The 13,326-nt window shown below is 45.2% G+C and overlaps 1 protein-coding gene across 3 annotated transcripts in view; it reads right to left on the bottom strand.

Moving 5' to 3' along the window:
* Nucleotides 1–13,326, bottom strand: part of LOC107733903 (phosphoinositide 3-kinase regulatory subunit 5-like) — a 31,147-nt gene that overhangs the window by 15,025 nt on the left and 2,796 nt on the right. For 2 of the 3 annotated variants that reach the window (XM_016545745.1, XM_016545746.1), the window contains exons 1-5: nt 5,205–5,282; nt 3,637–3,747; nt 1,874–1,974; nt 1,515–1,583; nt 439–577 (exon numbers count right to left, since the gene is read on the bottom strand). In XM_016545745.1, coding sequence (XP_016401231.1) covers nt 439–577; nt 1,515–1,583; nt 1,874–1,974; nt 3,637–3,747; nt 5,205–5,211 — 427 coding nt within the window. In that variant the 5' untranslated portion in view covers nt 5,212–5,282. Of the gene's footprint in view, nt 1–438; nt 578–1,514; nt 1,584–1,873; nt 1,975–3,636; nt 3,748–5,204; nt 5,283–13,326 lie in introns of those variants that run through there. The other variant, XM_016545747.1, reaches the window with a different exon arrangement.

Genomic DNA, 13,326 nt, shown 5'->3' with positions numbered 1-13,326 from the left:
AGTGATGGTTTAAAGTGGGTAAGCAAATACATTAATAATTACATACATTTTCACGTGTAGCTTGATGCTAATTGTACTTTTATGTTTAGCTTGATGCTAATTATATTTTAGGATGTAGCCTATTCTTGTAAGCAATATAGATAGTTTGTTTCTGGTGTAGAACCTTGTTTATCTTAATTTAACGCTGTATATTGAGCGGCGGATGATGTTAAATCCATTTACGAGATGCATATCTGATGAAAAATGCATTGTTGGTCGGCGCCACCTAGCGTGCAGGCGTGAATTAGCAGAAGGCGAACAATCGTTTCGCGTTCGGTGTGAAAGCACCGTTCGTCGGCGATTCGCATCGCGTTCAGTGTGGAAAGGCCTTTAGGTTAACAAACTGGTCTTTAATAAGGTGTTAAGTTTATCTTGTGTTTATTGATGTCAATGTGCTACCTGGAGCTCTAAGCTCTTGATGTAAAGTGGAGAGCAGGTTACGACACACACTACAGTAGGGTTCAGGCCATGCTAGGAAGCCATGAAACACTTCACAAGCTTCTGTCAGTATCTCTCCGTCAGATGGACAAAGAGGCATCTACAAAGAGAAAACAGGCACATGCAATTTCTTTAATATCAGCTTCTAGATAAATGAGAAGGCTAAAACTGAGAGGCTTAAAGCTATTTTTGTGGGGTCAAAAAGTCTACTAGTAAAAATGCTTTTCATTTTTCTAACTTAATACTAAATTATGCTTTACAAATTTAAATGCATATCTGAAAATGTACATGAATTTCTGAACTTCATAATATAATTACTGTAAAACAAACCTTAAGTGTAAATATTTCTTCTTCATTTTATGTAAGGTTTCTTTGTTTTACATTTTTCAAAACCCTAAAGCTTTGTTTATTTCCAGGCTTCAATAAATAACAAAAATTAAGATGAAAACTTCACACATTTAAATATCACAATTTAATTTTAATCAGATATTATATATACAAGCAGTGAAATTGATGAAAGATTTAGCCAAATTACTTAATAAGGTTTTAATAAGGTAATAAGGCTCAGGAACTTCCATTCTTTCAATGAGGCTTTTTCTTTCATTGTAATTATCAGGATAGTTGTATAACCATTATATTTTTGCCAGAAATAGAAAAAAAGAAAACATTTATAAAAACAATAAAACATTGTGTATTTGAGCTACTGTATATATGAATTGCTTTTTATACATTTTTTAATCAATTGTTAGATGAAGACAAAAAAGAAGTTGTTGTGTCACTGACTGATATTTGCATGAATTATTTGTGTGAATTAACACTGAGAAGCATTTAATATTTGCTAATAGGTGCACTCAAATGGCAAATCATGTTTCCCTGTCTTCAACATTAACTCTGAATCCTAACAAGAAAAATTACAAAAAACACACAAACAAATTCCAGAAGTAAAATTAGATAAATAATTTTAGTTTCTGATTATCAAGGCTTTGGTAAATTTGTTCTTGAATAACATGTTATTCGCATAACCATGACAACTTTACCTGCAGGAGTGTGGACTCAAACATGAGAGCCAAGGGGGCCACAAGCTCATAATGACACTCCTGCTGAACCTAAAACAGCAGAGAAAGATATACAGCATATATCACTTACAGACAAACTTACATTGTGTTCTTGATCACATTAAAAAAAAGTTTTTGCTGAACTTAATTTAATTATGAACAACACCAATATGTTAGCATGGATTAGATGCAATCTTATCTGTCATAGCCTGAGAGCCCACAAGGGGGCATAGTGAGCTCAACGCAGAGGATATTGATCAGAAACGTGACTGAAAGTATCACTTCTACTCTGCGGGTGTAGTATTCGGTTTAGACAGGGGTGCGTCTACATGCATACATACCTCTCTGGCTTTTCTGAGAATTTGCTGCAGCAGAATAAGAAAATTTTCTGGGTCCCTCTTAACCAGCTCTTCTAGACTCCAGCGGTTCATACACCAGCCAGCTGCACAAACATGCATAAATATACAAGCATGAAAACCCTAATTGTGAAACTGGGACAAATGTGCGTGTTTATACCTCAAATGAACATGATATCTAGTAAACAAGTCACCCACAGTATGCATGAAACCACTGCACAATCCGAATAACACCAAATGAGTCAAGTACACATAAAGGGCAGGAATTAATCTGAACACACATCAGACATGATAGAGCCGGTTAATTACACGATAGTCTGAGTTTTACCCTAAAATCCCTGCTGCGTAGATGTCAAAGGGTTCCCTGAATTCTGAGAAAGAACATACTGTGGTGTACAATTTGAGAGCAGCAGCGTTAACAGATCATATCGGTTACGTGACAGAACCATGTGTAACCTCAAAACTTGATATTTAAGGCAGCTGTAGTTTTCCTACTAAAGATCTGCAGTAGTCGATGACTGCATTACTCAAAGGACATCTTAACTTCCTGCCCAAATGAAGGTGTCAAATAATACATTTCCTATAGAACACTCTTTGAAAACAACATCTTCTCTCTGAATCTATCAACAGTGTCACACTCTTTACACAAACGACATTATGGTGTTCATCAGGGTGTGATCTTTTGTTTGTCAGTTCCCTGGTTCATAAAAACAACCAAATCGAATATACAACTAATAAAGATTCTGTATAGGACCTTTCCATAGTAAATAAATAAGGCCTAATTCAACTTTATCAATATGATGGCATGTCAAAGCTAAGCATCATGTTGTGTTTGAGCAAATTAAACTTTGAAACTGCTTTTTTATTGAAAAAGTAGTGTTTTGCAGTCTACAATTAAATGCAGATGTGGGTGGGCTAATGTAGATATATGCCCAATCAGCTGGCATTTACACCCACCCAGTCACCGAATTATATGGGCCCATGACAAATTTATGGTATCACATTCACGATAAAGAAAAATAATTTCTTTTAAAGCCTAGTCTAAAACATGCCAAATTCATATGTATATACACTGTTTGTATTTAAGTTGGTTTCATACAATTTTGAAAAACTTTCAAGAAAAGTTTAATTTCGACTTTAAATATGTTTTAACCATCAAGTAAAATCACAAAAAGGTCAATTTATATGATATTTTAAGAGACTTTGACCTTGCAACAGTCATGAGGGTCTGCATGGATCCTTTCTAATAATATTTCCTGTGCGTGTTATTTCTGCATGTTGGTTGCACCTCATGACTCAATTTTAATATCTTAGCCTAATGTATTTTTTTTTCTTCTATTATAGTATCAGGAATATTTGCATGACATTGCTTTTACTCTATGCTCTAATGCTCTCTAATTTTACTCTAATTTTAATAAAAATTGAAAACATCATAGAAGAGGTGTATTCACTGTCACTGTATATGCATGTATTGCTTTTACATATTTTTGAAAAAATTAATAGATGCAGACAAAAAAAAAAAGAGTATTGTGTCATGTATTATGTGTATTATGCATATTTAATTCTTTGTGTAAATTAAGCCCATTTCAGTGGCAAATCACTTATAATTTCCTGTCAATTGAAAACCAATGACAAAGGAAAACCACATACAAATTGTACAAAAAAGAAGTAAAAAACTGAAATGGAAAAACAGTGATGCCAAACAAAAGCGACCCATCGGCAGCAGAGGGTCACTGGGATGGCCTTACCACTCCAGGATTGTGTCAGGCATTCTGATGGCCGGAGTCCATCCAGGCATCTCTCCAAAGCGTGCTGGATCCGGTCCTCTGTGCACGAAGTGTGCTGCATCTTGACTGTAACTATAAAACAAAATAAGAACTAAAGTCATATAAAGAAAACGAAGTCCTACCAGTTTTTGAAATAGTGAAAAAAAAGGATACAATACACACCGCCTCCTTCATCTGTTCTGTAAATACGATACTAAAAAGCATTACAGAACTGCATGCTTATATTTAAATAGAAGAATTCCAATTATATCAGTCAAGACAAATGTTATACGTTATTATGCAGGGTTTCGCTCGGCTTCTATGCAATAACACAGTTGGTGTAACCTGAATGAAGTAGCAGCATGTGTCAATAAAATTCCAGATAATGTTATCTACATAGACAAACACACGCTTGTCTCCCTTCAGGGAAGTAAACATACAGCATCCTTTGCATGTCTGTAAATAATATTGAGGTTTAGGAAAATGTTCTACCTGGTGTCAGAGAATTTCAAGAGAACTATCTGGTTTAGGGATTATTAAGGGGATGCCACAGCTGCCAACTGTTTGTTTTTCTTCCTGATAACATTTAAAGTTCCTGACATTTACTGTTAGAAGCATGGAATCTGCCATCTAGCAATAAACAACACCACATACTGTAGTATGTAATCGGGGAACAAAAAAACAGGAATGATAAGCAACGTTGAACTCAATGATAATTGAACAAACCTCATAGATAGACAGCATGTGCATTGTATCTAGCCTAATATAGCACCTTCATGAGAAATAGCGAAGTCATTACATTAAAACTAGGCAAAAATAGAGAATTCCTCTTCAACAGACTAATTCCCCTAAATGCAAAAAAACGCATTTGGTGGAATATTTCTCCCAGTGAGTCACTGACCAATGTACGTTTGAAATTAGCAATAACGTGACTAGTTCAGCTACCGTTAAATGTTTCACGTTTGGCTGACACGAGCAGATTTTAAAGTGCAGCTGTGAAAGAGATATGATAGAATCATTAAAAATATTAAGCCCTTTTTAGGTGCCGTTCACACAAAACGCATTTTTTGTATTCCAATGCGATGCTTTTCCATTGTATTTCAGTGTAAACATATTTGACACTGGCATCTCGCGTCGCTTTTTGGTCATTCCACGTCCCTGCCTCTCCAGTTTTAACGCAAAAAATTATATGTAATGCAGTTTCTGTGTACTGCTGGTTATATTTTTCTTCAAATTAAGGTATTTAGGTTATTATATCAGTAAATCAACCTGAATGCAATGTAGCCTAAGTGTGGCTCATATTAGGCTGTGTTTTGTAGTTTAGTATCATTCTCAAAACTTCCCCAATGTCAAAACAAAAATCCCCAAAACCATGATGCAAACATTAAGAAGATATTTAATCATTAAATCCAAAGTTAATTTAAATTTAAAGTCATTAAATCCAAAACTCAAACCCCCAATATTATAGATGATACACTAAAGTAAAGCTTTTTGCTTCACTTAGCTTCTTGTAAACACTTGTCAACGCATACACAAAACTCATCACTCACCAAACATCACGTTGCATTAACACGCTGAGCGCGCGGCCCATTGAGCGTCATGCGTCATAAAGCGGATTTGCATAAACAGAGAAGTGCACCGCATAGTTATCTGTTGCTTGTGAAACTATTTTACTGGGAAATTTAAAGGTCTAAGTACATTTCATTATGAAGCAAAAAACGAAAACGAGTCTATTTCAGATAAATAGTTATGAAATACCATCTCAATTTACTGTGTTTTATTTATTTGGCGGTTAGAAACTGTAGCCTAGATGTTTTGTGAGTTGATGATTTCAATTAAGCTTTTATATACATGAAACTATAATAATACTATACTATAATATTTATATATAATAATTTCAATGTAAGGTTTAATAACTCCATATGCACCTTGTGATACAACTTCTGATAATTAGATATGGTCAGATAATAACATAGTAGGCTATATCTTACATTTCTTCAATTTAAAAAAAAAAAGCAGAACAGTGTTGAACATAGATTAAGCTGATTTCCTATCTGATGTCACGGCTTTTTTCTGATCTAATAAAACAGACAGGATGTTCTTGTTAGTTTTGTCCATGTCAGAAATCAGAAGAAGTCAGAAAAAGCTTTATTGCCAAGTATGTTTGCACATACAAGGAATTTGTTTTAGTGTCACAAGCTTCCAGTACACAGAGACAACAACAAAACACAGATAATAAAAGTAAGATGTGAATAAAATACACATATGTATATAAAAAAAGAATAAATATGTACAGGTGTGCTATAGATAAATAGAATATAAATAGAATAAAAATAAAGTTGTAGGGATGTACTAGGATGCAGGGTGATAAATAAGTATAAAGTTATTGCACATATTTTTATTGCACAATGGGAGAACATTTAACTGTTCATGAGGTTCATGTAAGCTCCTAAATTCAATCATTATGCAACACCAATCCAAATATTATTATTATTTTATTTTTAATTTCACTGTGGTCACAAAGGGGAATTTGCTGATGTAAACTCAAGAAAAATCATGAGTATATACAAAACCCACATGTAGGTCTGTCAGTCATTAAACAAGTTAAACTTGAGAAAACGCAAACTGCCAAGTTACAGCAAGTTACCAGGATGAAAAATAAAACCTAAAGTAGTTCTAATACTACTAATACAATTGAAAACTCAAACTGCCAAGTTACAGCAAGTTACCAGGATGAAAAATAAAACCTAAAGTAGTTCTAATACTACTAATACAATTGAAAACTCAAACTGCCAAGTTACAGCAAGTTACCAAGATGAAAAATAAAACCTAAAGTAGTTCTAATACTACTAATACAATTGAAAACTCAAACTGCCAAGTTACAGCAAGTTACCAGGATGAAAAATAAAACCTAAAGTAGTTCTAATAATGGCCTCACTCTGGTTTACACTAAGACTGTTAATGCTGGTCACTTTTCTTTTCAAGCACAACAATAGGCCTGCAAGCAAGGTAGTGGGAACAGCCTGATATTAGCCTTAATGACCTTCCAGAGCTCTATTGTAGCCTTGCCAACTTGCCTGGAAGGAACTAATTCGTCACTAAACTTATGATTGCTATTTCTATTATAAAGGCAAACAAAAAGCTGGTTTATGTCGCAAAATTGGCACAGCATTGTTTCCATTTGACTGCTATTTCATTGACTAAGCTAATTTCATAGAAAGTGGCACCTGGTGGCAACAGGTGCCAGGTGCAAATTAAATTACAACCCAGACGTGTATGCAGATTTTTTTTTTCTTTCTAGATTAATTGTAAATCCTTTACATTTGTACACAGTGTTTTAGGTCATTCTGCGGCCCCTGGGAAAATTTGCTTAGAACCCCTGGTTAAAAACCAATGTTCTACATCAGTGGTCTGTTTAGTGGCATAATATTGGATTAAATTGGCGTACACAAAGTGACCAGCAGCCGCCAGTCAGTCAGTCAGTCAGACGCTTGTAGCCTTTTGTTCATTTTGCAACCTCTGAAAATGTGGAAGTGACCTTGTTGACACGTAAAAGGATGTGTTCACATCCTCTTATATGAGAGGATGATTTCATCTGGGCAACACAAACACAATCCCAGCAAACTTCCTATGTGAAGCAAAGACCCATTTGAGGTGCACAGACTGTGAACAAAATCAGTGAAACGCAACTAGGACCTTTTCAGTACATTATCCTGAGTCAGCAATGCTGCATTAGAAATTTGGATCACATTTTTTTACTCTAAAAATAAATAATAGCATTACTTTAGTGAACAAAACAATTCCACATACAGTATAAAACATCCAGACAGATGAAACAGGGACTGTACAAACACTGGACACTAAATTCCATATCTATCAGACCTCAGCTATAAAATCTAACAGCATGCCTGCTGAGATGCTCCCTTCATCTCAGCTGATTCACGTTACCACTGTGACCCAGCATGAAGGTTCATCTCAGCTCCTTCTCCTGATCATATTTCCAACAGCCCTGTACAGGAAGGTTGCTCCCAGGCTTTGCCAAGGAAACAGGTGTTGCTCCATTGTTGTGGTGCGATCGGCCGCTATGATAGACTCCCACACCGTGAGGGAGTCGACGCTCATTGTGTGGAGTCTCTGATTGATGGGGACCAATATACCCCATGCGCCTTCTGTGAGCCCAGAGTCTTCTCATCCACATCCCTCCCTCCCATAACAATAAGGCCAAACTCCCCCTACCGTGATCGTTTTAGGAAATAACAGCAGTCGAACAATAGTGACAATATTCAACGGTAAGTGCTTCCTTTTTATATGTTGCCGCCGACACATTGGCCCAGTTAAGCAGATACAGTAGGATGCAGGGGATCTATCACAGAGCAATATTTACTAGAACCAAATCTCCCGTCTAGGCGGAAATGAGGAACTCTATTCTTTCCTTTTAGCCTCTATTGGTACCTGTGGGAACTTTACACTCACCTCAGTTTCAGCTTATGCTGTGTAAAACCGAACTGAAGTGTAGTGTGTTATATAAAACAAGGAAACAAGCAAATCTCTTAAGCATGCATGCAGAGAAAATCATGCATGAACAGGAATTAAGGACTTTGAATGGCTTGTTTATTAGTGGTCTAAATTTGAAACATAAAAACAAAATTTTTAAGAATAAAAACTATATTCTATATATAGAATATATTGTTTAGTTTTTGCTGCTTTGCACTATTTGACCCCTTCAGCTTTACATACAATCATTTTTATATATAATTTTTTATTGTACAGAATAATGGAAGAAAACCAAATTTAGAAGAAAGAAAATTTCAGTTTTACTCTGAACAGCCATTTATTCTGGTGACTGTTCTGTTTATTAAGTGAAAGTATGGATATCCCCATATTGTGTAATTTACAAGTGTCCACATATAGATGTAATACTGGATATATTTTGAATGTTTGCAATATTTCTGTTCTGAATCCAGTCTGTTTTAACAGAATTTCTGTGTTCTGAGTTCATTTTAACAAGAATAACTGATGTGATGCTGCCAAAAACATGTCAAGCAATTGTTTCTATACTGTATTTAGCATATAAATAAGTGTGTCATTGGAATCTAAATATGTAGAATAAATAAACCACATTCTATTTTTGGAATGCCAGGTGTGATGAGCTCATAGGTAAAAAAAAACTTTGGGGAATCTGAATTTGATAGAAAAGATATGAACCCTGCTGTCATACAAACAGGAAGAGGTTTAACACAAAACAACTTTAGTGTGTCTTCCATGTCAGACACAACCAACACCTGCTGATTACAAAGGAGCCACTTTCACTTCAAATTATGACACAAAATTAACGTATTCTGAACTTAGAGGAGCTGGCTGACAAAAGCATGTATGACAGCCATTTAAACTAACACACGTGTCATGTAAGAGTTTGTATTATAATCGTTGTGCCTGAATATGACTTTTGGGAATCTAATACATATAAATTCATTATTATAACTTTCCTACAGTCTAAGCACAAATATGTTTTGTCCAGTGACATTTAATGGGCTGACCACAGTGTTTAAAAGCAATGATGCACACACTGATGACCGTCACCACTGAAACTTTCATCCAGTTTCATTTCCAGTCTCTAGTTGCATAATCTTCCAGCAGATTCAACTGGAATCCAAACTTAGCCAATGATCTGTTATTAAGTGAGGATCCTGTAATTTCACTCAGCTGAAAGTTTGTCACAAGCAATTACAACTTAAAGTTGCATCAATTGTGTGGTGTTGCATGCTTATTGATTGTTTGCAGAGGCGGACAAAGTACTCAACTCCATTACTTGAGTGACCACCCGCCACTGCAGAAGGGAGATTGGCACTCCAACAGACGCTGGCGTCGCTTCGTCAGCAGGACCAGGAACCCCGGTCCTTTGCCCAATTCTTTTGGACGATGGCTCGGGGCCTGGAATATGATGATGCAGCGCTTAAGGAGGCCTTTAACATCACTCTGAATGACCCCTTACCGCGGTGGGAGATGGAACAACTGCGCATCTTAAACTTCTGGGACTTCTCTAACTATGTGCATCACCGCAAGGACTGGCAGATCCTAAACCCTCCTGAGGATTTCTGCAGTAACCACCACCCTGCCCCCCTTCCCTCTTTGAGTCAAGTCCACGATCATCTTCTGACTCCGACTGAGAAGCGAAGAGGCAGAAGAGAGAGGGTGGCCGGCGTTGTTGCATCTGCCACCGAGTCCTCTGTGGCGGTTCCCGCCTCTGAATCGGCTGAACCCACCACAGTCATGCCTGAAGCTACCAAGTCCTCTGAGGGGGTTAAGCTCAAGGTAGAGGGAAGAAAAGTTTCCCAGTCGTCCCCTGTTCCCGTGTCTGTCCATGTTCAACCCAAGCCAGTCGTGTCCAGTCACGATGATCCTGTGTTAGTGTCAGTCCAAGTCACCCAGGAAGTCGGCAATCCGACAACTCACTGCCACGGGAGGCGTGAAGGTAGGAGGGCTCGTGCCAGGATGGCTAGGGCCCTTTGTGCAGAGGCCCTTCATGGAAATATCCGGGAGGATCTCCAGTTGTCTGCTGCGTCTGTCCTGGCCGTGGAGGCCGCTCTCGAGCCATCAGTCCCTACTGACACAGAGCCCGCTCCCGTGTCGGCCCCAGCCCCAGAGCCCGCTCCCGTGTCGGCCCCAGCCCCAGAGCTCGCTCCAGAGTCGGCTCCAGGCCCCAGACTCACTCCAGTCCCAGCCCCTCGAAAGCGCTTTGCGGTGCCTGCTCCTCCAGAGCATCCTCCGGTGCCGGCACCACGTAGGCGCGCCCCGTTAAGCCCAGGGAGGGCTTCTGTTTCTCCGTTGAGCCCAGGGAGGGCTCCTGTTTTCCCGTTAAGCCCAGGAAGGGCTCCAGTTTCCCCGTTAAGCCCAGGAAGGGCTCCTGTTTCTCCGTTGAACCCAGGGAGGGCTCCGGATTCCCCGTTAAGCCCAGGGAGGGCTCCGGATTTTCCGTTGAGCCCAGGGAGGGCTCCGGATTCCCCGTTAAGCCCAGGGAGGGCTCCTGTTTCTCCGTTGAGCCCAGGGAGGGCTCCAGATTTTCTGTTGAGCCCAGGGAGGGCTCCAGATTCCCCGTTGAGCCCAGGGAGGGCTCCGGATTCCCCGTCGAGCCCAGGGAGGGCTCCGGTTCCCCGTCGAGCCCAGGGAGGGCTCCGGTTCCCCGTCGAGCCCAGGGAGGGCTCCGGTTCCCCGTCGAGCCCAGGGAGGGCTCCGGTTCCCCGTCGAGCCCAGGGAGGGCTCCGGTTCCCCGTCGAGCCCAGGGAGGGCTCCGGTTCCCCGTCGAGCCCAGGGAGGGCTCCGGTTCCCCGTCGAGCCCAGGGAGGGCTCCGGTTCCCCGTCGAGCCCAGGGAGGGCTCCGGTTCCCCGTCGAGCCCAGGGAGGGCTCCGGTTCCCCGTCGAGCCCAGGGAGGGCTCCGGTTCCCCGTCGAGCCCAGGGAGGGCTCCGGTTCCCCGTCGAGCCCAGGGAGGGCTCCGGTTCCCCGTCGAGCCCAGGGAGGGCTCCGGTTCCCCGTCGAGCCCAGGGAGGGCTCCGGTTCCCCGTCGAGCCCAGGGAGGGCTCCGGTTCCCCGTCGAGCCCAGGGAGGGCTCCGGTTCCCCGTCGAGCCCAGGGAGGGCTCCGGTTCCCCGTCGAGCCCAGGGAGGGCTCCGGTTCCCCGTCGAGCCCAGGGAGGGCTCCGGTTCCCCGTCGAGCCCAGGGAGGGCTCCGGTTCCCCGTCGAGCCCAGGGAGGGCTCCGGTTCCCCGTCGAGCCCAGGGAGGGCTCCGGTTCCCCGTCGAGCCCAGGGAGGGCTCCGGTTCCCCGTCGAGCCCAGGGAGGGCTCCGGTTCCCCGTCGAGCCCAGGGAGGGCTCCGGTTCCCCGTCGAGCCCAGGGAGGGCTCCGGTTCCCCGTCGAGCCCAGGGAGGGCTCCGGTTCCCCGTCGAGCCCAGGGAGGGCTCCGGTTCCCCGTCGAGCCCAGGGAGGGCTCCGGTTCCCCGTCGAGCCCAGGGAGGGCTCCGGTTCCCCGTCGAGCCCAGGGAGGGCTCCGGTTCCCCGTCGAGCCCAGGGAGGGCTCCGGTTCCCCGTCGAGCCCAGGGAGGGCTCCGGTTCCCCGTCGAGCCCAGGGAGGGCTCCGGTTCCCCGTCGAGCCCAGGGAGGGCTCCGGTTCCCCGTCGAGCCCAGGGAGGGCTCCGGTTCCCCGTCGAGCCCAGGGAGGGCTCCGGTTCCCCGTCGAGCCCAGGGAGGGCTCCGGTTCCCCGTCGAGCCCAGGGAGGGCTCCGGTTCCCCGTCGAGCCCAGGGAGGGCTCCGGTTCCCCGTCGAGCCCAGGGAGGGCTCCGGTTCCCCGTCGAGCCCAGGGAGGGCTCCGGTTCCCCGTCGAGCCCAGGGAGGGCTCCGGTTCCCCGTCGAGCCCAGGGAGGGCTCCGGTTCCCCGTCGAGCCCAGGGAGGGCTCCGGTTCCCCGTCGAGCCCAGGGAGGGCTCCGGTTCCCCGTCGAGCCCAGGGAGGGCTCCGGTTCCCCGTCGAGCCCAGGGAGGGCTCCGGTTCCCCGTCGAGCCCAGGGAGGGCTCCGGTTCCCCGTCGAGCCCAGGGAGGGCTCCGGTTCCCCGTCGAGCCCAGGGAGGGCTCCGGTTCCCCGTCGAGCCCAGGGAGGGCTCCGGTTCCCCGTCGAGCCCAGGGAGGGCTCCGGTTCCCCGTCGAGCCCAGGGAGGGCTCCGGTTCCCCGTCGAGCCCAGGGAGGGCTCCGGTTCCCCGTCGAGCCCAGGGAGGGCTCCGGTTCCCCGTCGAGCCCAGGGAGGGCTCCGGTTCCCCGTCGAGCCCAGGGAGGGCTCCGGTTCCCCGTCGAGCCCAGGGAGGGCTCCGGTTCCCCGTCGAGCCCAGGGAGGGCTCCGGTTCCCCGTCGAGCCCAGGGAGGGCTCCGGTTCCCCGTCGAGCCCAGGGAGGGCTCCGGTTCCCCGTCGAGCCCAGGGAGGGCTCCGGTTCCCCGTCGAGCCCAGGGAGGGCTCCGGTTCCCCGTCGAGCCCAGGGAGGGCTCCGGTTCCCCGTCGAGCCCAGGGAGGGCTCCGGTTCCCCGTCGAGCCCAGGGAGGGCTCCGGTTCCCCGTCGAGCCCAGGGAGGGCTCCGGTTCCCCGTCGAGCCCAGGGAGGGCTCCGGTTCCCCGTCGAGCCCAGGGAGGGCTCCGGTTCCCCGTCGAGCCCAGGGAGGGCTCCGGTTCCCCGTCGAGCCCAGGGAGGGCTCCGGTTCCCCGTCGAGCCCAGGGAGGGCTCCGGTTCCCCGTCGAGCCCAGGGATCTGTTGAGCCCAGGGAGGGCTCCAGATTTTCCGTTGAGCCCAGGGAGGGCTCCGGATTCCCCGTTAAGCCCAGGGAGGGCTCCAGATTTTCCGGTGAGCCCAGGGAGGGCTCCGGATTCCCCGTTAAGCCCAGGGAGGGCTCCAGATTTCCCGTTAAGCCCAGGGAGGGCCCCAGTATCCCTGTTGAGCCCAGGGAGGGCTCCTGTCCCCGTGCTTAGCCTTGGGAGGGCCTCGCATGTAGGACGTGTCTCTGTTGGGAGAGGTGCCACCAACGGTGCTCCCACCTTTATCCCGTCCTCTGTCCGTCCCGGTCTGCAAGGGTTCCCTAGGCCGGTACCACCATGGCCTGGACTTGCATGGGTCCCTTCCCCCCCCCGTCCCCCCAAT

The sequence above is a fragment of the Sinocyclocheilus rhinocerous genome, unplaced genomic scaffold (assembly GCF_001515625.1).
Source record: "Sinocyclocheilus rhinocerous isolate Xijiao unplaced genomic scaffold, SAMN03320098_v1.1 scaffold550, whole genome shotgun sequence".
In the NCBI taxonomy this organism is placed as follows: Eukaryota; Metazoa; Chordata; class Actinopteri; order Cypriniformes; family Cyprinidae; genus Sinocyclocheilus; species Sinocyclocheilus rhinocerous.
Note: the sequence above shows the minus strand (reverse complement) of the source record. Positions and strands in the feature narration are given on the sequence as shown.